Here is a 22681-nt window from a genome sequence, read left to right on the forward strand (position 1 = left end):
ATTAAAACCTACCATAGTTTTAAAAGTGCAAAAAGTCAAATAAAACAAGAGTAGTTTGTCCTAAATGCTTACTTTTTGCTGATAAAATTGCAGGGATAAAAGCTTACCTTGTGAACTGAGAGCAAAAATAACAATACGTTATTCCCTTATATCATACAAGCAGCAAGATGTATTAAGGACATGGAGCTTTTGGAGTTAGAAAACCTTGGTTCAAGTACTAATGCTGTCTACTTAGGGTTAAATGAACTGAAGCTCTAACACTCTGGGTATGTGTAATCCTGGATAAGCCATTTCCTCTCACCTGCAAAAATGGGGATAATCTAACCTCAAAGGATTCATGTAAGAATAAAGTCAAATGCGTATGTATGTTTTGAAAAGACTCTGAACATCCCAAATTATAGATATTTTCTAAGGACACTAAGGATCTTTCAAAGAGCTAAGGAAAAGGGAAGATGAAAAAAAAAGGAAAGGAGAGGAATTTTTTGTCTTATAGAATTCATGGTTTACTGTAAAGTAAACATTGCAGTAACCTCAGAGTGATTTAGGAGAATTCAGGGATTTAAGTAAAGTCTGCATTCCAGATAACACTTGGCATTTCCAAGCTGCATTATGGATATCCAAAGCAAATCAGAATTTCCAAAACAAGCTTCCTAGAAAATCCCAGAAGGCCTCTAAATCTGTGATTTGCCCTGAAGGGCACAAAGGCAGGCTTGTTGAGCTCCTTCTGGTCCTAACCTAACTTCTCAAGAAAGCCTGAAGCATTTGAGAGTCGGTAGCATAATTCTGGAGTTCAGAACAGAGACCAGACTGTAGACTGACTAGAATATAGACTAAAGTATAAATATTTCTGAAAGAACACCAGAATAAAAGCCATTAGAGCACAATTACTGGACAAGAAGAGTTGATAAACTTAACAACTTAAACTTGAAGATCATTACCTCCCAATAGAATACTCAACCATTTATCTTATAAATTTCTGCCAGCACATTTTCAAAGATTAAAATGCATGTCTGTGCCCCAAAGACTTTTCCTTCAAATAAAGGCGCAATAAAATGGAAGAATACTTTAGCTTACAAAGAAATAAAAATTTATAGATGAAATGCTGTTGTGCCCCTACTTACGCAGTTAACAAACCACAACATACTCTTTCATCAAATGCTCACAATCAATAAAACATACACCACTCTAGTTACTATCAGAGATAAAATCTCTAGAACATCAATTTTCAACAACAGTTCAGAATTATGATTAATTTTCCATATAAGCAGTCACTTTATGCTTTTATTTTTCTTGTATATTTTTCTCCTTTATTCAGAGAATACTACAAAATACAGAAATTGCAAATTCGGACTCCAGCAGAACTCAGGTACATAATGATACACACATGATTATAGAGTAAGAATCCAAAAAGGAATATTTAAATAAGGCTTTATATATGTTTATGATGCACTATAATATATAAGCATATAGAAATTACATTTTTCACTTTTTATTCTGTTAAGCAATGCAATAACAGACCATTTATACACACACATGCATATTTATATATATTCAGCACTCAAAATCTAAAGTTGTCCAACTTCATCTTATTTTCAGATTTCTGAATTTTAAAATCTAGCCCAATTATATTAAATGAATGAATGTAAAATCTTATAAGAGGGATTTCTTAGGTCTATATTAAATCATCATGTAAAACAATTACAATTATACTAGTGGAGCAGATTAAATTTCCCAAATGCCTAACAATATTACTTTGAAAATTAAAAAAGGAAGTTCATTCATATATACAAGTTGTGTATGAATCATTATTAACGATACTTAAAAAAAAAAAATCTACAAGCATATACAACTTCATTAGGTTAAATACCTGTTCATGTGGGCAGGACCATACCCACCAATGGCATATATCATTCCATCCAACACAGCTGCAGCAAAACAACTTCTTGTTGTAGTCATTGGTGCCACATGTTGCCATTTTCTTAATTTAGGAATATACTTCTCTACAGATTGTAAGTAAGATTGTCCATCATAACCACCTAATGCATAAAGTTCTCCTGCAAGTACTACTACTCCAAGGGTACTTCGGCTCTCATTCATTCTCTCGAGAGAAGTCCAGGTATTTGTATCAGGATTCCAGCATTCTACTGAATTTTCATGTTTTCTGATAGTGATGCCAGGACGCACATTAGTTTCAATACCACCTATAACATACACTTTTTGGTCTAAAACACATATTCCAAATTCATAGCGAGGAATGTTTAGGGGTGCCAAACCAATCCAAGAGTCATTCTGAGGAAAGTACATCTCCACACTAAAGAATAAGCAGAAAAAATTAAATTTTAAAAATCAAAATGGCTCAAAAACAAAAATGTTTAAACTCTTTAATAATCAGGGACGTGCAAATTGAAACAACAAACCATGACACACTTTCCAGACTGGCCAAAATTAAAGTCAGATAATAGTAACTGTGGGCAAGAATGTGAGCAAGAAATGCATACTCTGTTGGTTAGTGTGTAAACAGGTTAAACTATGCTGGAAAACAATTTTACATTACCGGGTAAAATTGAAGATACACAAATGCTCTGACTCAGCAATTTCATTCATATGGATCTACGCTACTGAATGCCTGTTATAGCCAGTTTTGCACCCGGACATATGTACAGAAATGTTTACAGCAGCACAGCACAATCATCCATCAAAAGGAGAATGGATAATTAAGATGTGGTATATCCACCCTATGACTGAATAACTCCACTCCTAGATATATACCCAAGAGAAATACACACATGTATATATATGACGTTCATACCAGCGTAACAGTCAACAAATGGAAACAATTCAAATGTTCATCAACCATAAAACAGATAAATTGTGGCATATCAGAGAATACAACAATGAAAATAAATTATAGGTATGTGTAACAGGAATGCATCTTACACATAAATAATGTCACGGGAAAGAAGTCCAATTCAAAAGGATACATTCTGTATAGTTTCATTTATAACAAGTTCAAAAACATTTCTAATTTCTGGATTAGAAATGAGGATAGTGGTTACCTTTAGGGAGGGCAAACTCCAGGGTGGTTTCTGGTGTCGATCATATTCTTTCTTGAACTGGTTTGTGACATTCACTTTGTGACAGCTCAGTGAGCTGTTTGCTAGGGAATCTGTGCACTTTTCTGTATGTATGTAACACTTTACCTAATTTTTATATTTAACATGTTCATTGCAGAAAGAAAATATATTATATCCATATACTGTAATACCATACACCAATGAAACTAAGTGAACTACTGCTTCGTGCAATCTCACAGGTGAATTTCATAAATTTACTATTTAGTGAGAAAACACATCTCTGAAGAATATATATGCTGCATTTAGATAAAAATGTGTAAAACCTAATGCTATATTGGGGCACATAAATATGTAGCAAAATTACAATGCAAGGCAAGGAAATATACAGAAAATTCAAAACGGTGGTTATTTCTAGGGGAAGAAAGGAGATGCACCAAGGAGGGACAGGAGGGACACAAGGGAATTTAAAGGTATTGTTAACAGTCTATTTCTTAAGCTGGCTGATAAGTACTTGGGTTTTTATTCTTTATATCCTGCATGCTTATTATATATGGCCTCTTGCAAGTATACACATTTCATTTCAATGCCTCCAAACTCAATAGTGCAATGGCATAAAAATATGTTTTCTATTCAGTATGACCAAAGAACATTCATTCATTCAACAGTCATTGAATGCCTATATACAGTTTTGTTATATTGTTTGTTTTAAAAATATGAACTTGTTCCAATGAGAATGATACATCAGGGAATTATTTGACCTTAATGAGAGAAGTTTCAGTGGGGTGGTGTGGCCAAGTCTTGACTGGAGTGGTTCAAGAGAGAATGGGAGGTGAAGTGAAAACAGTGGATATCAACAACTTTTCTAAGGATTTTACTATAAAGAGTAAAACAGACACGAAGCAGTTACAAGGACGAGCAGAGAAAGACCATGGAATTCAGGGAAGATTGATTTAATCTGGGAACTTAAACCAAAGCATGTCTGCATGCTGATGGCAATGATGCAGTACAACGGGAGAAGGCGATGTAAGAGAGAGAGAGGGGATACATGCAAGAGCAGAGTCCTTATGTAGAGGAGAGGAATGGAAGCTAGTAAGTAGAGAAATGGAGGGAATGGTCTTAGAAGTAACTTGGTGGATCTGGAGATCAGAAAATGAGGTAGTTCTCTTCTGATTGCTTGTATCTTCTCAGTAGAGTAAGAGATAAAAGTCGTGAGCTGAGAGTTGGAAGGTGAGGGTTGGGGGGTTTGGATGTTTTCATGCAGAGAAGAGAAGGTATAAAACAGTCCTCGAAGGGAGTGAAAGAGTAAACTGGTTAGGGAAAGTAAAGGGGTTGCTGAGAGTGCTAAGGGCCCCAAGTGACACAACTTAAGATGGGTATTATGTGTGCTTCACTGCTCAGGTGCAGCCAGGGCATAAGTAGAGAACTAATTTTAACTAGATGAGTATGATGGAAGGAAAGAAGGGCAAGGGAGCCATGAGTGTATTCAAAGGATGATGACAATGATGTTCCTGGAATCTAAGCTGGGTAAGGAGTGAAGTTGAGGACACTTAGTGATTGGTGAGCAATAAAGTTTTCTGATTATAGGGCCAAAGGATTAAAAGTCTTGAGGTGACAAAAAGTAATTGCAGTAGATGTACTGAAATAAATAAGCTGGCAAGAAATAAATAAGCTGGCTAGTCAGAGACTGGAATATGTGAAACCAAGATTTTGAAAGTTTGAAGTCACTGGTAATGACAAAGTTGAAAGGATGATCATGAGAATAGGTGCCGAAGGTAAGGCAGAAAAGACTGTTAGAAGTGAGATCAAGGAGAGAGGCAAAGTTGTTGAATAACTGTGGATCATACTACGGGGATGATGAAATCAACAAGAATGTAAGCCAGCTATAAAAATCTTTACTAAATGTAGTTACTAAAGGGACAGCAGATGTTGACAATAAGAAGGGATATCGAATGATATCACCCAATGGCAAACACTTGGAATGAGCTGAGGTTTTTGAGAGAAGGGAAATGAAAAAAAATTGGATATGAGGAACAAAGAAAACACTTACTCAACCTTTAGGACCTGTGATACATGAGGTATGGGAAAACAAAACGGTTTTGAGAGGGCTCTGGCAAAAACAGTATCCGTAAGCATCAGTCATATTTCAGAGTAAGAAGTTAAAAATAAAGATTTTTCTTATGATTGAATATGAATTCTATAGGACATGGCAGACAGCTCTGAGGAGTCAAAAAAAAGAGGGCTGGGCAATAAAGTTAAATTAGATGATATACAGAACCTACAATAACGGTGCAATAAAAATTCTATTTGGGTTATGTGCCAGGTTCCTAGCAGAGAGCTCCTAAACTTAATTTCCTGAGTGATAAGAATATCTTTTGTTTTTTATAATGAGCCCCTTTCAACCACACTTGAGTTTATGCTACTGAGGTGGCTACAAGTGGCCACCTAGATAGCTTCAGCATGGGAGCGGTAGCCAGAGGTACCAACCATGTAATTAACAATCTGGAGGTTGAGCTCAATCACCAATGGCCAATGATTTAATCGATCATACCCTTATAACAAAATCTCTATTACATTCCCTAAACAATGGAGTTTAGAGAGCTTCCAGGCTGATGAGTACATTGAAATGCTGGGGGGAAATGGGGTGGGGGTGGTGGAAAAGGTGGTGGGATGCCCAAAGAGGGCATGGAAGTGCTGTTCTTCTCTTCACCACACCTTGCTCAATGTCTCTCTTCCATTTGGTTGTTCCTCAGTTGTATCCTTTGTAATAAGCTGGAAATAGTAAATAAGTACTTTCCGGAGTTCTCTGAGTCATTCTAACAAATTATCAAACTTGAGGGGGGTGTTGTGGGAACCCCTGAATTTTCAGTCCTCCATACAGAACTGTGGGTAGCCTGGGCATCCCCTTTTGTGGCTAGCATCTTAAGTGGGAACAGTCTTCTGAAACTATGCCTTTAAGCAGTGGGGTCTGGGCTGACTCTGGATAGTGTCAGAATGGAATTACTGGACCCACAGTTAGTGTTGGAGAACTGGTGTAAGAAAAAAACCTCTCAATGATAACAAGAGTTCAGCTTTGATGATGGATTTTCAGAGATGATTTTTCTAGGTAAACAGAGATACAAGATATAAAGGCATTAGTTCTTATAATCTTTGAGGACAAATGAATAATTAGTTGTAATGAGAGCTTCTTTGTTGGAATTTGACCTGTAACTTAGAGCACTGAGGTGAGTGATGCCATGAGTGGTGTGGCTAAAAGTCCATATAACATTTAATGTATTTGCATAATTAGTCAAAAACACTTTTAATGTACTGCCATCCTTATGACACCCTGTGTAAATAGAAACAACACTGTTCTCAGAGCTTCCTGAGAACTTCCTTAAGCTACCTACCCAGTCTCCACTTCCCTCTTTTGCAGACCTCCTTCCTTTACTAGTTAAAGGGAAAAACAAGCTACTAGATAGTATCTATCTTAAACCCCTTCTCCTTCTCCCACCCCTCCCCACTCCAGCAAACTTATCCTCATTTCTGGTCTTGGAACATAAAGGAGTTTCTCTTTCTTATACTTAAAACCTACCTTTGCTTTTGGTACCAACCCCTTCCTATCTCCTTTAAACTCTTGCTCCATCAGCGACCATTCCTCTGTCCTGTACCTTTACCTTACCCCTCTTTACTGGCATCTGACAGAAACATACTCATGTCTCTCTCTTCCAGAACAAAATAAACAAAAACTTCTCCTGACTCTATCATTGTGCTTGCCTTACCTCTCTCAACTCAGCCAAGATTGTTAAGTCTTCACAGTTTATTTCCTTATTTTTTAAACACAGCTCAATCTGCTATGATGTAGCATTTCTACAATTATGCTGAAATCAATCCACCAAAAGTCACAAATGTTCCCCATATAGTCAAGTCTAAGAGCCACTTTTCTATCTTTATCTTTCTGGAACTTTCTTTAGCATTTTACATTTTTAGTCACATTTCTTCCTTCTTGATACATTTAAATTGCTTGGATTTCATGATACTATCCTCTCTTTTTTTTCCCTCATTTTTAATTTTTTTTTTAAGGCTGTTAAGGCTGACTTTATTTTTTTTTAAATTCAAGTTAGTCAACATACAGTGTATTCTTGGCCTCAGGAGTAGAACCCAGTGAATCATCCCTTAAATAGGACACCCAGTGCTCATCCCAAAATGTACCCTCCTAATGCCCATCACCCAACCACCCCATCCCCCCACCGACTTCGCCTTCAGCAACCCCTAGTTTGTTTTCTGTATTTAAGAGTTTCTTATGGTTTGTCTCCCTGTTTTTATCTTATTAAAAACAAAAAAATAATGACTATTCTCTCTTGATTCTCTGGCCTCTAAGACTGTTCCTGTTGCCCTCATCTTGATTAGTGTTCCCCAGAGGTTCATTTATGAACCAATCTTTTTTCCTTTCTCTGTTTTTAATGGGCAGAAAGAAGGAACATTTAAGCTAGTCCAGAAGACTTCATGGTTTTAATTTATACCTCTAAATGTTACTACATGCCAATAACTTACCATTTCCAGTTCTGATCTCTTTGTTGAGCTTTGCAATCATGTCCAGCTAGTGGGACATCTTTCACTTGGATATTTAATAGGCACTCCGATCTCAGTGCCTATTAGTTTCCCCTCTAAAATGGCTCCTCTTCCTATATTCTCTCTCTTGGTATACATTTATCTAATATCTAACCAAGAAATCAAACTCATCTTGGCCATCCCCTCATATCCATTCAACTAAATCTTGTCAGTCTCTCTTAAAACATTTTTTAATTAATGCCCCCTTCTCTAACTTTGCTACTTCTACCCTAATTGAGGACCTCATAATCTCTTGCCTACACTTTTATAATAACCTCTTTCCTAATCACTCAGATACTAATCCTGGCCTCTCAATCTTTCTTCATAATGCAGTCAAAATGATCTAATATATGAATCTGATCATTGCACTACCCTTCTTAGTTTTTTGACCCACTTAAGAAAAATCTCTTCATCATGGCACATAATACATTCTTTACTTGGTCCATACTGACCACTGTCTACCACTTGCTGGTTAGACCTTTGAACTTTATTTTATTTTTAATGTTTTTTTTTCTTTTCTTTTTTAAGATTTTATTTTTAAGTAATCTCTACATCCAACATGGGGCTCAGACTTACAACCCCAAATTCAACAGTTGCATGTTCCACTAACTGAGCCAGTCAAGTACTGAGCCAGTCAAGTACCCCTGATCTTCAAACTTTATATTCTGGAATACCAAACAGCTTTTTTTTTTTTTTTAATATTTTAATTATTTATTTATTTTTATTTGAAAGAGAGAGAGAGGGAGAGAGCAGGGAAGAGGGGCAGAGAGAGAGAGAGAGAGAGAGAGAGAGAGAGAGAATCCCAAGCAGGCTCTATGCTCAGTGTGGAGCCTGATGTGGGGCTCGATCCCCCAACCCTGGGACCATGACCTGAGCCAAAATCAAGAATAAGACACTCAACTGAGTCACCCAAGGGCTCCCTCCAAACAGCTTTCAGTTTTCTGCACACCCTATACTGTCATCCCATTGCACTGTGTCTTTGTATACTTCCTGTGATGCCCCTGCTGTCTTTTGCTTGGGTCTTGCTTAGCCTTCAACACAACTTGGACGTTAACTTCTCCACAATATCTTCCCTAAATCCTCCAAGTGGGATAAATGCCTTTCCTTAACATTTCCATGGGATTATTTTAAACACTGCATTAACACTACATATTACAATTACCTATTTAAATATTTGTCAAATAAATAAATATTTGTCTCCTTAACTAAATTATAAATCTGTTAAAGATCCATTACCCAGCATAGTGTATCTGATGCACTGTGTCTACACTATTTTTGCAGAAATATATTGAATAATTACTTAGATTGATTCCACTGTTTCCATAGTTATAAATCATACTGCAATAATACTAGCTTAGGGCAAATGACATTAAAAATTTTTTTTGACAGATTGTATGATGAAAGATTACTGGGTCTAAACACATCAACAGTTCTTATAACTCTTCAAAAATTTATGTCTATTTTTTAAGTTTATTTTGAGAGAGAGAGAGAAAAGGAGAGGGGGAGAAAGAGAGAGAGAGACAGAGAGAGAGACTGGGTGGCGAAAGGGCAGAGAGAGAGAGGGAGAGAGAAAGAATCCCAAGCAGGCTCCATGCTCAAACTCACGAGCCGTGAGATCATGACCTGAGTCGAAACCAAGAGTCGGAAGCTTAACCAGCTGCACCCTTATGTCTATTATTTTTAATATTTGAGAGACCAAGAGGCAACTGGTCGAGAATTTTTACCAGGTAAATTCACACTTGGAATTTTCTGTCATGACAGTTAACTAATATGGTTTACTTTATGCCAATAATTAATGCCTTTAACAATAAGAGTAAATAATTTTTATAGTCACTATAATTAATGTTCTACCTACAGCCCAATCTCTACGATACTAGCTTTAGACTATGCAATTAACTTAATTTTAGACAATTAAAATGCACAGTAAGACTTTTTAAAAGATACAGATATATCAGTTGACACCGCTAAAACATCAAGTTTCCTATCACTGGACAGGAAAAAAAGCAATCTACCAAATTTTTGAAAATGGCCAGAAAGAAATCCATATTATCAAACACGAAAGTTTTCATGAAGCATTCCCATTCAAGGGTAATGCAAAGGTAACATCCTGCTATATTTTCAATACATAAAGGTTACTTGTATAATGCTCTAAATCAGAGGACTTTTGTAAATAAAGGTTTGTTGGAAACCCAGTCACCTCATTTGTTTATGCACTGTCTATGGCTGCACTCACTACAATGGCAGAGCTGAGTAGTTATGACAGACACCATCAGCCCATGAGGGACTTTTGTAAATAAAGTTTTGCTGGAAACCCAGTCACCTCATTTGTTTACGCACTGTCTATGGCTGCATTCACTACAATGGCAGAGCTGAGTAGTTATGACAGACACCATATGGCTGCAAAGTCTAAAATATTTACTATTTGGCTCTTTATAAAAAAAAAAAATCTGACAACTCCTACTGTAAGTTATTAGAAAAGAAAACACTCTTTACTTCTGTCATTAAAAAATATTCACACCAAAGAAAATAAATATGGAAGCCTATGATTTGTATTGGTATCCTACTTTTTCTTACTTCTTTGGTGGTTCTTCTAATTAATGGTATTCATTCAAACCCACTATAGTCCCCAGTCTGCCCTCATCAAAAATTCCTAGCTCTCCTCTTTAGCATCTTCTGTTATAGTTAGCAATAATAAATCCCTGCTGACCTGGTCAAATAATAACATAAAAAGTTTCACAAATTAAAAGAAAAAAGAAAAGACATAAAATGGTAGAAAAGTAACCAAAATGGATAAAGTTTGTGCAGAGAGGGCTTCGGGGAAGGTTGTTGTTAATAACTGGGAGTGTTGAAGAGAATGGATGACAATGTGATTGAAACAATCAGGAAAGTGTTTTAGGAAGAATGGAAGAAATAAAAAGAAGCAAAGAAAGCAAATAGTAAAATCAAACTTGTAAAAAATATAGAACATTAGCATACTTAGAGAGCATAAAATCTTTTAGTATCAATCATTTAAGAAAGCTTTCTATTTACCTGTCCAAACAGGCAAATAGTCCAGATTTTCCTCCTACTGCACAAAGTACTTTGGGAGCACAGCGAGGTCGTGTCATCAGGACTGTCTGATGAGAAAGTCTATGTTCAGGCATAAAGTGGTACTTTAGGGCTTCATTCAAAAGATGTTTACAAGTGCGATCATCACGAATAAGATGATTTGCTTCATATAGTCTAGTAAGAAACTTAACACTCAGCAATGGTAATCTCACACTGTTAAGTAGCTGTGCTAAGTATTTCTGACGTTCTTGTACATCATACTTGATCCAAGACTCAAGTGCGTAAAAAACAGTCTCTTCAGTAGCTACGTTCAAACAGTCATTGGAAACAATTTCATCCAAATCAGCATGTGTAAGTTCAAAAAACTCTTCAGTCTGGCAAACGGCTTCAAAATTCTGGCATATGTATTTAGTAGCTGCCAAATAAAGGTCATGACAACCATATGTCTCTGCAAAACGAGAAATTCCAATACAATTACCAGGATCAAGCTGGCTTTCAAGAAATGCACAACATTCTTTTAGGACAAGCTTTATCTGGAGTAGGTTTGCTGCTGGAAGGAGAGATTCAACTGTGTCCTGCGAAATAAAAACAGTCCCGGTATAGGCATACTCCACAATGGCCTGGAGAGCAGTTTCATCAATGCACTGAAACTCAACCTCACTGTTCTCTTTTTCAGAAAGGTTTCCAGTGAACATAGCTTTGAAATATGGGCTGATGCTGGCAAGTACTACTTTGTGAGCATGGATTTTAACATCACCTACTCGAAGAACGATGTCACAGAGTTCGTGATGTTGACGAAGAAGATTCAAGCCCTGCAGAAGTTGTTCAGAATGTAAGTGGGTTAAGTTAGCAAGCATGTAGGTCGGGGATGTGTGGTCCATCTATGGAAAAACAAAAAGCATGAACAGTTATTTCAAAATGATCTTGCTAATATGGTTGATTCCTTTTTCAAATAGTATAAAATTAGCAAAATTTGTTTACTGGTCTGTTTGTTGGTTTTTTAATACTTTGTACTAAATACTAGACAGAAGCTTTTAGAGGTAGAAGGGATATTACCAATCATATAGTTCAACTTCTATATCATAAATATTAGGAAACAGAGGCCCAAAGGTTATGTGTGTGATATGTCCCAAACCGCAAAGGTCTCTTGACAATGGACTTTTGGACTACAACTATGCCAACTCTTCTGTTTCCTTTCATTAAATTCAAGTCTGAGTTACCACTGAGACAAATTACAAATGTGAAAATGCTTAAAGGAAAATGAGTTCTGAAACAATGCTAGTAGGTTTTTGGCTATTTTATCAGGAATAATATCAATGCCTACCAATCTAATCAACAGATGCTTTAGTTGGAAAGAAATTCTATGTTAACACACATTTTAGTCAACAATTCAATAATTACTTTGATAAAGGGTGCTGAATTTAACAAAGCTATTACTATCAACCAATTGAATGACAATAAAAATTAATGTGAGTACAATTTGATGCTCTATAGTGAAGGCAATTAGGCTCACCTACTCATCTACACCATATCTACTCAACTCTTCACCATAACTTTAGATCATATTCAATCAATCTTCTTGCCACTTTGTACGTCTGGAAGATGAACAATAAAAAACAGGAAAAAAGAGACAGAGGAGAATAAAAGAAGAAAAAGAACAAATAGGGATTGCGGTAAATTGAATAATGGCTCCCAAAAAGATATCCACATCCTAATCCCTGGAACCTTTGAATGGTACTATCTGGCAAAAACAACAACAACACTGCAGTTATAATCAAGGATTTTGAGATGGGGATATTATCTACTGGATTATCCGGGTGGGCCCTAAATGCAACTTGTAAGAAGACTGTAGATTTGACACAGAAAGAAGAAAGAAGGTAATATGACCACAAAGGCAGGGACTGGAATGAGGCAGCCACAAACCAAGTAATAACTGGTAGCCCCCAGAGGCTGGAAGAGGAAAGGAACATATTCTTTCCCTAGAACTTCCAGAGGGAGCATGGTCCTGCCAACACTTTAATTTCAGCACAGTGATAACTAATTTTGGACTGTGGAAGAATAAATTTCTGTTGTTTCTTTAAAAGGTTATTATTTTGAGAGCGAGAGAAAGAGAGTACGAGCAGGGGAGGGGCAGAGAGGGGGTAGGGAGAGAGAGAATTCCAGTCAGGCTCCATGCTCTCGGAGCCCGATGAGGAGCTTGCTCCCTCAAACTGTGAGATCATGACCTGAGCCAAAATCAAAGAATTGGATGCTTAACCTAAATCAAAGAGTTGGGCATCCAGGTGCCCCTGAATTTCTGTTGCTGTAAGCAACTGAGTTTGTTGCAACTTGTTACCTAAAAAATTAATACATGGACACTTCAGAATGGATTTTTTTTTAAAAATATATGTGTGTGTGTGTGTGTGTGTGTGTGTGTATATTTTTTATTTATTTATTTATTTTTTATTTTTATTTATTTTTTTTTTTTGAGAGAGAGAGAGACAAAGAGAGACAGAGTGTGAGCAGGGAAGAGGGAGAGAGAGAGACAGGGGGACAAACAATCAGCAACAGGCTCCAGGCTCTGAACTCTCAACACAGAGCCTGACACGGGCCTGAACCCAAGAACTGTGAGATCATGACCTGAGCTGAAGTCCAACTCTTAACCGACTGAGCCACCCAGGCATCCTTCTTCAGAATGGATCTTAGCAGCTGCTTAGAAATATGAACTGCTTTGTTCCTATCTCATTCACACTTCAAACATAAGTTATTGGGATAATAAAAAAGTAGATTTGATTCCAATTTTTAAAGTATTACCAAATAAATCAAAACATTCCAAACCAATATCAATACAGATAGGACTGGGAGAGTATAGCACTTTATTCCTATGCATTTTAAAGTGGAAATATCCAAATATTGAAACTTTTATCTTCATCAAGAACTTCATCATTTCACACTTGTTTCAAATAAATTTTAAATCCATTAACAAATTATGGTAACAGGCCACCTAACAGCTGGTATCATTGACCTCCACTTCTGATCTCTCCAAATAATCCCCCACACATCTAACAGAATAATGCCAATCATGGTATGAACAAGTCTCAAGAAATTTCTGGAAAAAAAAATTCTGTGTCTTCCAGTAGGTACTTTATTCCAGAACAGAAAATTGGTAAGAAGACAGCAGCCATAGGCATACGGTTAGATCTGGATCTGTTCTTTTACTTACTATAGGATTGACCTTTTAATCTATTTAACTCCCTTTAGTCTCAGTTTACTGGAAAAAATTAGTATTTTGACTAAAAAGTGAAAAATGAACAACAGGAATGGAAAACATACAGAAAACAAGTGAAAAGATTAAAAAGCAGTCTTAAGCTACTTTACATCTAGTTAACTTCTCTCATCTTCATTTTCCTGATCTATAAAATGAAACATTATACCTGAACTATATACCTCACATGGTTTTTGAGGGTCAAATTAGATATTGCACATGAAAACGCAATAAACTTTTAAGAGTTACAAGTACAGGGTATTATGGTGAGGCAACAAAAGGCGAACAGCATCAGGAAATAAAAAGGACCTTGGAAATATAAGATAATGAGTTTTAGTCTGAACTAGGTCACATACTGTTACATGGAATCAATACATTCCTTAATCTAAATATTAATTTTTTCATTCATAAAAGAATACCTCCCTCTACCTGAAAAGGTTATATGAAAATGTTTTCTTAAAGTTGGTTTTTTTTTTAATGTTTATTTATTTTTGAGAGAGAAGGAGAGACAAAGTGTGAATGGGGAAGAGGCAGAGAGAGAGGGAGACACAGAATCCGAAGCAGGCTCTAGGCCCTGAGCTGTCAGCACAGAGCCCGATGCGGGGCTCCAACTAGTAAACCATGAAATCATGCCCTGAGCTGAATTCGGATACTTAACCAACTGAGCCACCAGGCGCCCATTTTAAATGTAAAGTTCCATACAGTTTGAAGTGCCATGAATATAGCACTTAAGTGCCATTGTATTAAGTTGCTTCTTCCCATATCCTCACTTTCAGTAATTCCCATTCTTTCCACAATAACCTTTCATTCCAATAAAGCTCATGTAATTATTAAAGGGCTATACAAATATTTTCTTACCATATGCCTGATTTTTGTCTATAGCCTTTCTCCTCTCATTTTCTTTTCATCCAATTCAAATTCTCAAAAGGCTGGGTCAAATTTAACTTCATCTGTAAGTCTGTAAACATTTAAGTACTCAATTCCTTTATATGCAATTAATTATATGTGCCGTTTTGTGTAACATAAACAACTCTCTCATTGTCTAAGACTCAACTTTCATTTGTCTTATTTCACAAGGAGAATGTTATTCGGGCTGAAAAGTGCAGAATAAACAGGAAAAGTGAATGGATTCAAAATAAGAGAAAGGGGGTGCCTAGATGGCTCAGTCACTTAAACATCCAACTTTGGCTCAGGTCATGATCTCGCAGTTCGTGGGTTTGAGCCCCACGTTGGGCTCTGCTGCCAGCTCGGAGCCTGGAGCCTGCTTTGGATTCTGTGTCTCCCTCTCTCTCTGCCTCTCCCCGCCCCCCACCCCTGCTCGCTCTCTCTCTCTCTCTCTCTCTCTCTCAAAAATAAAAATTAAAGGGGAGGCTGGGTGGCTCAGTTGGTTGAGCATCTGACTTTAGCTCAGGTCATGATATCTCGTGGTTCATGGGCTCGAGCCCTGGGTTGGGCTCTGTGCTAACAGCTCAGAGCCTAGAGTCTGCTTTGGATTCTGTGTCTCCCTCTCTCTCTCTGCCTCTCCCCCTGCTTGCACTCTGTCTCTGTCTCTCTCTCAAAAATAAATAAATGTTAACAAAAGAAAAAATTAAGAAAAAAAAGCAGAAAAGAAGAGAAGGGATTGAAAAAGGAGATTTAACTAATCAGACAAGAAAGGGAAATAAAGAAATAAAACTGCCTTTGTTAGCAGGTTACAGGATTGTCTATGTAGAAAATCGGAAACAATCAACAAGAACATTTCTGGAACTAATAAGCAATTATAGTAACGTAGCAAGATACAAGGCTAATATCAAGTCAATCCCTTTTCTATCTATACATCAGCAATGAAGAAGTGAAATTTGAAATTAAGAACATATTACTGTTGACACTAACACCTAAAAAAATGAAACACTTAGATACAAATCTAACAAATATATACACCATTAATGTGAGGAAAATTGTAACATTCTAATGAAAGAAATCAAAGAACTAAATTAATAAGAAGCTACTGCATGTTCATGGATAGAAAGACTCAAAATCATCAAGATGTCAGATGTCAGTTCTTCCTGACTTGAACTATATATTCAATGCAATCCCAATCAAAATTCCAGCAAATTATTTTGTGGATATTGCAAACTGATTCCAGAGTTTATAAGGGGAAGTAAAAGACAGAAGAGCCAACTTAATATTGAAAAAGAACAAAGTTGATGGACTGGCATTACCTAATTTCAAGAATTATTATAGGGGCCCCTGGATGGCTTAGTTGGTTAAGCATCCAACTCTTGGTTTCAGCTCAGGTCATGATCTCAGTTTGTGAGTTCAAGCCCCACATCCACTCTGCAATGCCAGTGTGAAGCCTGCTTGGGATTCTGTCTTTCTCCCTCTCTTTCTGCCTCTCTCCCTCAAAATAAATAAATTGAAAAAAAAGAAAAAAAGGATTATTATAAACTGTATTAATCAAGACAACTGAGCCACCCAGGTGCTCCTAAAAAAGATAAGTCTTTAAAAAAATAAATTAAAAAAAAAGGAGACTTAGCTAATATTTCAATTACTACCAGTGCCACAGACTGGAGACTGTTTTAAAAAATAAGACAGTAAATTCAACATTCTGATAAGGTTAATGTTATTTTTGATAATATTTTAAAATAAATTATTAAAGGTTTGATTTGTGAATACCTAGAATAGGATGTAGTGATCTGTAAAACTAGAATGGATGAGCTAATAACAGTAAGACATGTTATAGACTAATCTTGTTTCTTCTTCTTTTTTTTTTAATGTATATAGAAGACTTGGACATCAGGAAAAGACTTGACGTTGAACTAGATGTTTGTAAAGAATTTTACAATGACTCTCATGATTTTGACAGCAAAACTAAAAAAATATAAACTTCAGTTAACTAAATTAGCAACATGAGAGTATACCACCTTCATGGAATGAGGTTTATCTGGAGGAAAGCTTCTAGAACATGCTGTAAGGCCAAAATGAAGATACTTGGGCGTTCCCTTCAACTGTGCAGGTGACATGAAGCTTCCAAAGACAGCAAAATCAGTGATTAACAAATCAAGGATCCAAAAACACCTGATATCTAACAAGAAATTTAAGAGGGTAAATGTTGAGATTCTATAATGAATTACAAAACAACTACGTAAGTACAGCTTAAGAGAGAAAAGATACATTTGTAGGATATGTTTAAAGGGCTCAGGGGTTTTAATTTTAATATTATTTTAGTACACTAAGCTTATGTACGTTTAAGTTGCAATAATAGAACTATAACATGCAGAACTAACGGAGACATTCTCACTTTGCTCTGCAAATGTCACACTACATCTAGAGTATAGATTTTGGATACCATCCTTCAAAAGGGAGCTAAACAAAGTATAACACCTGACAAAGAGAAGAAATTCAAATCATGTCTCATGGGTAATGGAACTGAGGATGTTGAGTCTGAAGAGAAAGAAATCTGAAGGTTATCATGTAAAATAACCTAGGGATAAAAGTTACTCAATAACTATATTATTATTATTAATTATACAGAGATGTTTCAAAGATTAAATAAGCTTATATATATAACGTGCTTAGGATATTGTTTACCAGTAAGTTCTTGATAAATATAATTTTATTTATCAATAAGCTACTGCATTTGAAGTGAATTTCTTGACTACTTAAAAGGTATTCTGCTTTCTGGGTTGCACCATTTCTCACTACTAGGTAAGAAATCCACTCTGTACTACTGAAATCCTGTGTCCCATAAAGTATTGCAGAATTGCTGATTTTTAAATCAAGTAAATGGAGGCGCCTGGGTGGCTCAGTCGGTTAAGCGGTCAACTCTTGCTTTCGGCTGAAGTCATGATCTCATAGTTCATGAGTTCCAGCCCCACATCTGACTCTGTGCTCACAGCGTGAGGCCTGCTGCAGATCCTCTGTCCCCCTCTCACTGCCCCTCCCCCATTCTCTGTCTCTCAAAAATTAATTAAAAAAATCAAATTAATGAGTTATTTATTCATTTCTTTCACTTTTATATAAATAGGAACCATATAGTAATAGATACTTACAGTAAACTAGTTTTTGTGTATTTAAGACTAATAAATTACCACTAACATAATATGAAAGCATGATACAATACTGATTTGTAAAAAGACACACACATGTATGTACACACAACACACATAAACACACACACATGTGTGTGTGTCTGTGTGTATCTCAAGTATCCAGATATGCAGGACAGTATGATTTTAATAAGGGACTCAGGAATCAGGGTCCTAGGGTCACAATATTGTCTTTACTATTTACTAGTTGTGTGACCTTGGGAAAGTGATCTTAAAGTCTCATTTTCTCATCTCAGTAAAACACAGACAAAACAGCACATATAAGAACTCAATAACTGTTAGATGCAATTTATTATTATCAATATCATACTTAGAAAGGCTTGTTTTTTGCTGGCTAAGCCGTGTGACTTCCTTTCATGCTTACCAAAAAAGAAAAGAAGCTTACTCACTATCGAGCGAACTAACATAACCAAAGCCTGGCTAATCTGACCGGAAAAGATACAAGGCACTTTTAAATTTGGACAGTTTGCTAGTAGCACACAAAGAAGAGTAAGCCAAAGACTAGGCTTCCTGAATTCTTGTCCCACACAACAAAAAAGACAACGAAACAAAAGGGGCTGGACGATGGCAACACAAGTTAGAAGAACCCAAACTACACTGCAGCTAGGCAGTTTTATGTTCTGCAGCTCTATTCTTTGGGGTAGGGGCACATGAAAGCCCCACATCTCATCATAATCAGGGAGCTGAAAAGAAGCACTCTCATGACAGACTCTCAGGGTTATAAAAAGGCAAGTGGGAGATGGACTTGTAGCGGCTCCATAAAGGTCTGCCAACTTTTAGTGTTTCAGGAGAATCACAAGGTTTTCCAGCACTCAGATAAGCTGCAGTCCCAGGATTCAAGCTTTTGCTTATGTGGACACATACAGGCAACGATGAAGGTCACGATGAAGCTGTTCCCCTACACTCAGACTTTCTATAGATTTCTCCTTTAACCTATTTTCTTAGCCCCCCCCCCCCAATAATAAAAATGATCAAAGTTTGAAAAACAACTCAAAGAAAGGGAACTGGCAAAGATGACTTTGTGAAAAAAACACTCACACATAGTTCCGCCCATCACTGTACAGGATACACATGACACGATGTTCATTCCCTTTAAGAAATACTGTGAATGGGGAGCCTGGGTGGCTCAGTTGGTTGAGTGACCAACTTCAGCTCAGGTCATGATCTCATGGTTCATGAGTTTGAGCCCTGCATCAGGCTGTCTGCTGTCAGCGCAGAACCTGTTGACTTCCTCTGTCTCCCTCTCCCCATCCACCCCCCAACCCCCCACCCCCTGGGTGTGTGTGTGTGTGTGCGCATACATGCATGTGCGCCGTGCACGCGCTCTAAGTAAAGAGATGAGATTTTTAATGCTCAACCAAAACAATTCAAACTATACACTTTAAAAGGGTTAAGATAGGAAACTTAAAATGAATTATAATGGAGATTGTCATAACATCATTTTTAAAATTTTTAATTTGACCCCTTTCCTGTCTGAAGAAATCTGACCCAAAAGCAATTCGCAAAACTTTTAACTTTTTTTTTTAGAAGCTTTAAAACAATGGTTCTCAAAATTTGATACTTGTACCACCAGCATCAGCATCACCTGGGACTTGTTAGGAATACAAATTCTTGAGCCCAACCACACATCTAAGGAATTGGAAACATAGACATAACAGGAAGGGGCAGCAAAAGCAACATGCATTTTAAGCCCTCCAGGCAATTGATATGTATGCTAACGTTTAAGAACCAGTTAAAATATTGCCATCACAAGGATAACTGCTAAAAAATTATTCTAAGTCACACTGTAACTCCTTCAAAATTACAAATTACAACTGTGACTATATTTGGTTCTCAGCTATTTACCTTAAATGTCTAAAAATAACTCAAAGAAGCAGTAACTTCTAATCTTTAAAACCTCATCTTTGACAGTTTACATTGACAGTTTTATCTCAATAACAACCTTGTGCAGAAGGAAAAGAAGTATCATGGAAAACAGGGAAGAACAGTGAACAAATTCAGAATCGAGAGATTTGGGATCGAGTTTATATGTGACTCCTTAATAGCTGTTATGACTTTGGACAAATTACTTATTCTAAACTTGAATGTTCTCATTTGTAAAGTTTGTTGTTGTGGATTAAACCAAATGTTTGGTTTGGAGAAACAAACCAATGGAGAAGAATTAAAATACAGAAATAGATAATTCAGCATATGGAAACTTAGCTTATGATAAAGGCCATTATCTTGAAATCAATAAGGAAAACAGGGCTTTTAAATAAGCAGGTTAGGGGTGCCTGGTGGCTCAGTTGGTTAAGCGTCTGACTTCGACTCAGGTCATGATCTCGCAGTTTGTGAGTTCCAGCCCCATATCAGGCTCTGTGCTCATACCTCAGAGCCTGGAGCCTGCTTTGGATTCTGTGTCTCCCTCTCTCTCTGCCCCTCTCCCACTAGTGCTCTCTCTCTCTCTCTCTCAAAAATAAACAAAAACATTTAAAAAAATTTAAATAAGCAGGTTAGGGTAACTGAATAAAAATAGATAAAATTAGATCCTTATAAAAATAGATAAAATTAGATCCCTTCCACATATCTACACCAGTATAAATTCCTAATGGATCAGAGGTATAAGTAAAAAATGAAATCATACAACTATTACAATAAAATAGGGTGAATTCCTCTGTAACGAGATTAGAAATAATTTCCTAATTATGACACAAAATCCAGAAGCAAGCAATGAGTGAAAAAACAGACTAACTTGATTGCATCACAACTTTGCCTAGCTAAAGAAATCAAAGGAGGGGTACCTGAATGATTCAGTTGGTTAGGCATCCAACTCTTGGTTTTGGCTCAGGTCATGGTCTCGTGTTTGGTGAGTTTGAGCCCTGCATCAGGTTCTGTGCTAACAGTGCAGAGCCTGCTTGGGATTCTCTCTCTCCCTCTGCCCCTCCCCCCACTCACTCTGTCTCTCTCGAAATGAATAAACAACAAAAAAAGAAATCATAAGCAAAGGAGAAATAGGAGATTGAGAAAAATATCTGCAACACATATATAACACATATCAGAATATTTATAACATTTCTAAAATACTCTAGCCCCACAGAAAAAATAAGCTAAAGAAATGAATAGCTCATTAAAAAATGCAAATGGTTCTTAACTATATGGAAAATTGCTCTACCTCACTTACAATCAAATGGATTAAAATGAGTTAATAATTCTTTCCTGGCAATATACTCTGTTGGTATGACTGTGAGAAACAGGCACTCTCACACACTGCTGTGCAAATGTCAAATGTTTAAGACCTCTAGAGGTAAATCTGGAAAATCTAGCAAAACTACATTTGCATTTACCCTATGACCCAACAACCCTACTTCTAAGAATTTACCCAAAAAATATACTGGCAAAAAATATATAATGGCACCTTCATAAGGTTAATAATTGCAGGTCTATTTGTAAAAGCAAAAGAATAATTCTTTATGCTTATTTTTATGCTTGAGAGAGCAAGATGTAACTGACCAAGAATTTTAAAACAACTCTAAAGTCCACCAATAAAAGAATGGTTGAAAAAAACTATGACATATCCAATCAATCAAGTGCTATGCAGCTATGGAAGAAGAATGAGGAATCTCTGTACATAGGCTCTAGAGGGATCTCTGATCCAAGCAAGAGAAATATGTGTATAGTATGTCACCATTTACCTAAGAAATGGGAGGTTACAAATATACAGATTCACTTACATAAAAACAAAGGAAATATTAAATAATATATATTTTTAAAGGTTATCTACAGGAGGAGTGAGGGAACAGAGTAGAGGGGATAGAGATAGAAGCTAGACATCTCTGAATATATCCCATTTTATAGATTTGCTTATGGAAAAAGTATTTTATATAATTATAAAGCAAAATTAAATCTTGAAAACACAATCCATAATACATTTGAAAATAAAAGGAAGCAAAGGAACTCAATGTTCATCTAGTTAGTGGTCTAACCATATCATTCCAAATACCTTTAAAACAGTAATTTGATGGTCCTTTCCTAGTAGGATATGCCCTAAAAAAACACACTATTTTCAGTAATCACATTGCTGATGAAAGTGTTATTTGTATTGTGAAACTGTTATGTGTGCACTGCAAATGCATTATTAGAAAGCATTTCTAATCATCCCTAGGGTCACTATGATCTGTAATTCTCAGTAGGGGAGCAAAGAGATAAAGATGTTGAGACTAAGATATTAAATATAAACCTTGAACTCTGATTTTGAATATAAAGTGTTTAGAATAGATCTATATACAGAAACATTAATTATATATTAATATATTTTATGCATAAACATATAAAATGCAAATGAGATACACAAATATATAAAATATATTATTTTAAGAAAAAAAGTTAATTATATTTACTAGCTCTGTTTCCTGAAAAGGGTTAGAAACTATTAGATTAATGGCTGATTCAAGGCCTGGGGCACAAAAACGTCAAGATAAATTTGGAATTTTGACATACTAGGTAGCAAGAAAGCTATCAATGACAGCGAAGGTTATAAAAAGCTTAGGAGCCAAACTGAATAGGCTATCATTAGTCAAAGATGGGACAAACTGAACATCAATAACTACAATTGATTAAAACTTATCAGATATGCTTAAACCCATGAGTCCATAATGATAACA

At 36.3% G+C, this 22681-nt stretch overlaps 1 protein-coding gene across 7 annotated transcripts in view; it reads right to left on the reverse strand.

The window, feature by feature from the left end:
* KLHL28 (kelch like family member 28) overlaps positions 1 to 22681 on the reverse strand; it is a 35457-nt gene that overhangs the window by 6407 nt on the left and 6369 nt on the right. For 2 of the 7 annotated variants that reach the window (XM_060619611.3, XM_060619610.3), the window contains exons 2-3: positions 10692 to 11590; positions 1868 to 2311 (exon numbers count right to left, since the gene is read on the reverse strand). In XM_060619611.3, the coding sequence (XP_060475594.1) occupies positions 1868 to 2311; positions 10692 to 11590 (1343 nt within the window). Of the gene's footprint in view, positions 1 to 1867; positions 2312 to 10691; positions 11591 to 12222; positions 12667 to 14811; positions 14912 to 16856; positions 17392 to 22681 lie in introns of those variants that run through there. The other 5 variants (XM_060619609.3, XM_078448291.2, XM_078448290.2 and 2 more) reach the window with 5 other exon arrangements.

This window comes from Panthera onca, chromosome B3 (assembly GCF_046562875.1).
Source record: "Panthera onca isolate mPanOnc1 chromosome B3, mPanOnc1 haplotype 2, whole genome shotgun sequence".
Classification (NCBI taxonomy): Eukaryota; Metazoa; Chordata; class Mammalia; order Carnivora; family Felidae; genus Panthera; species Panthera onca.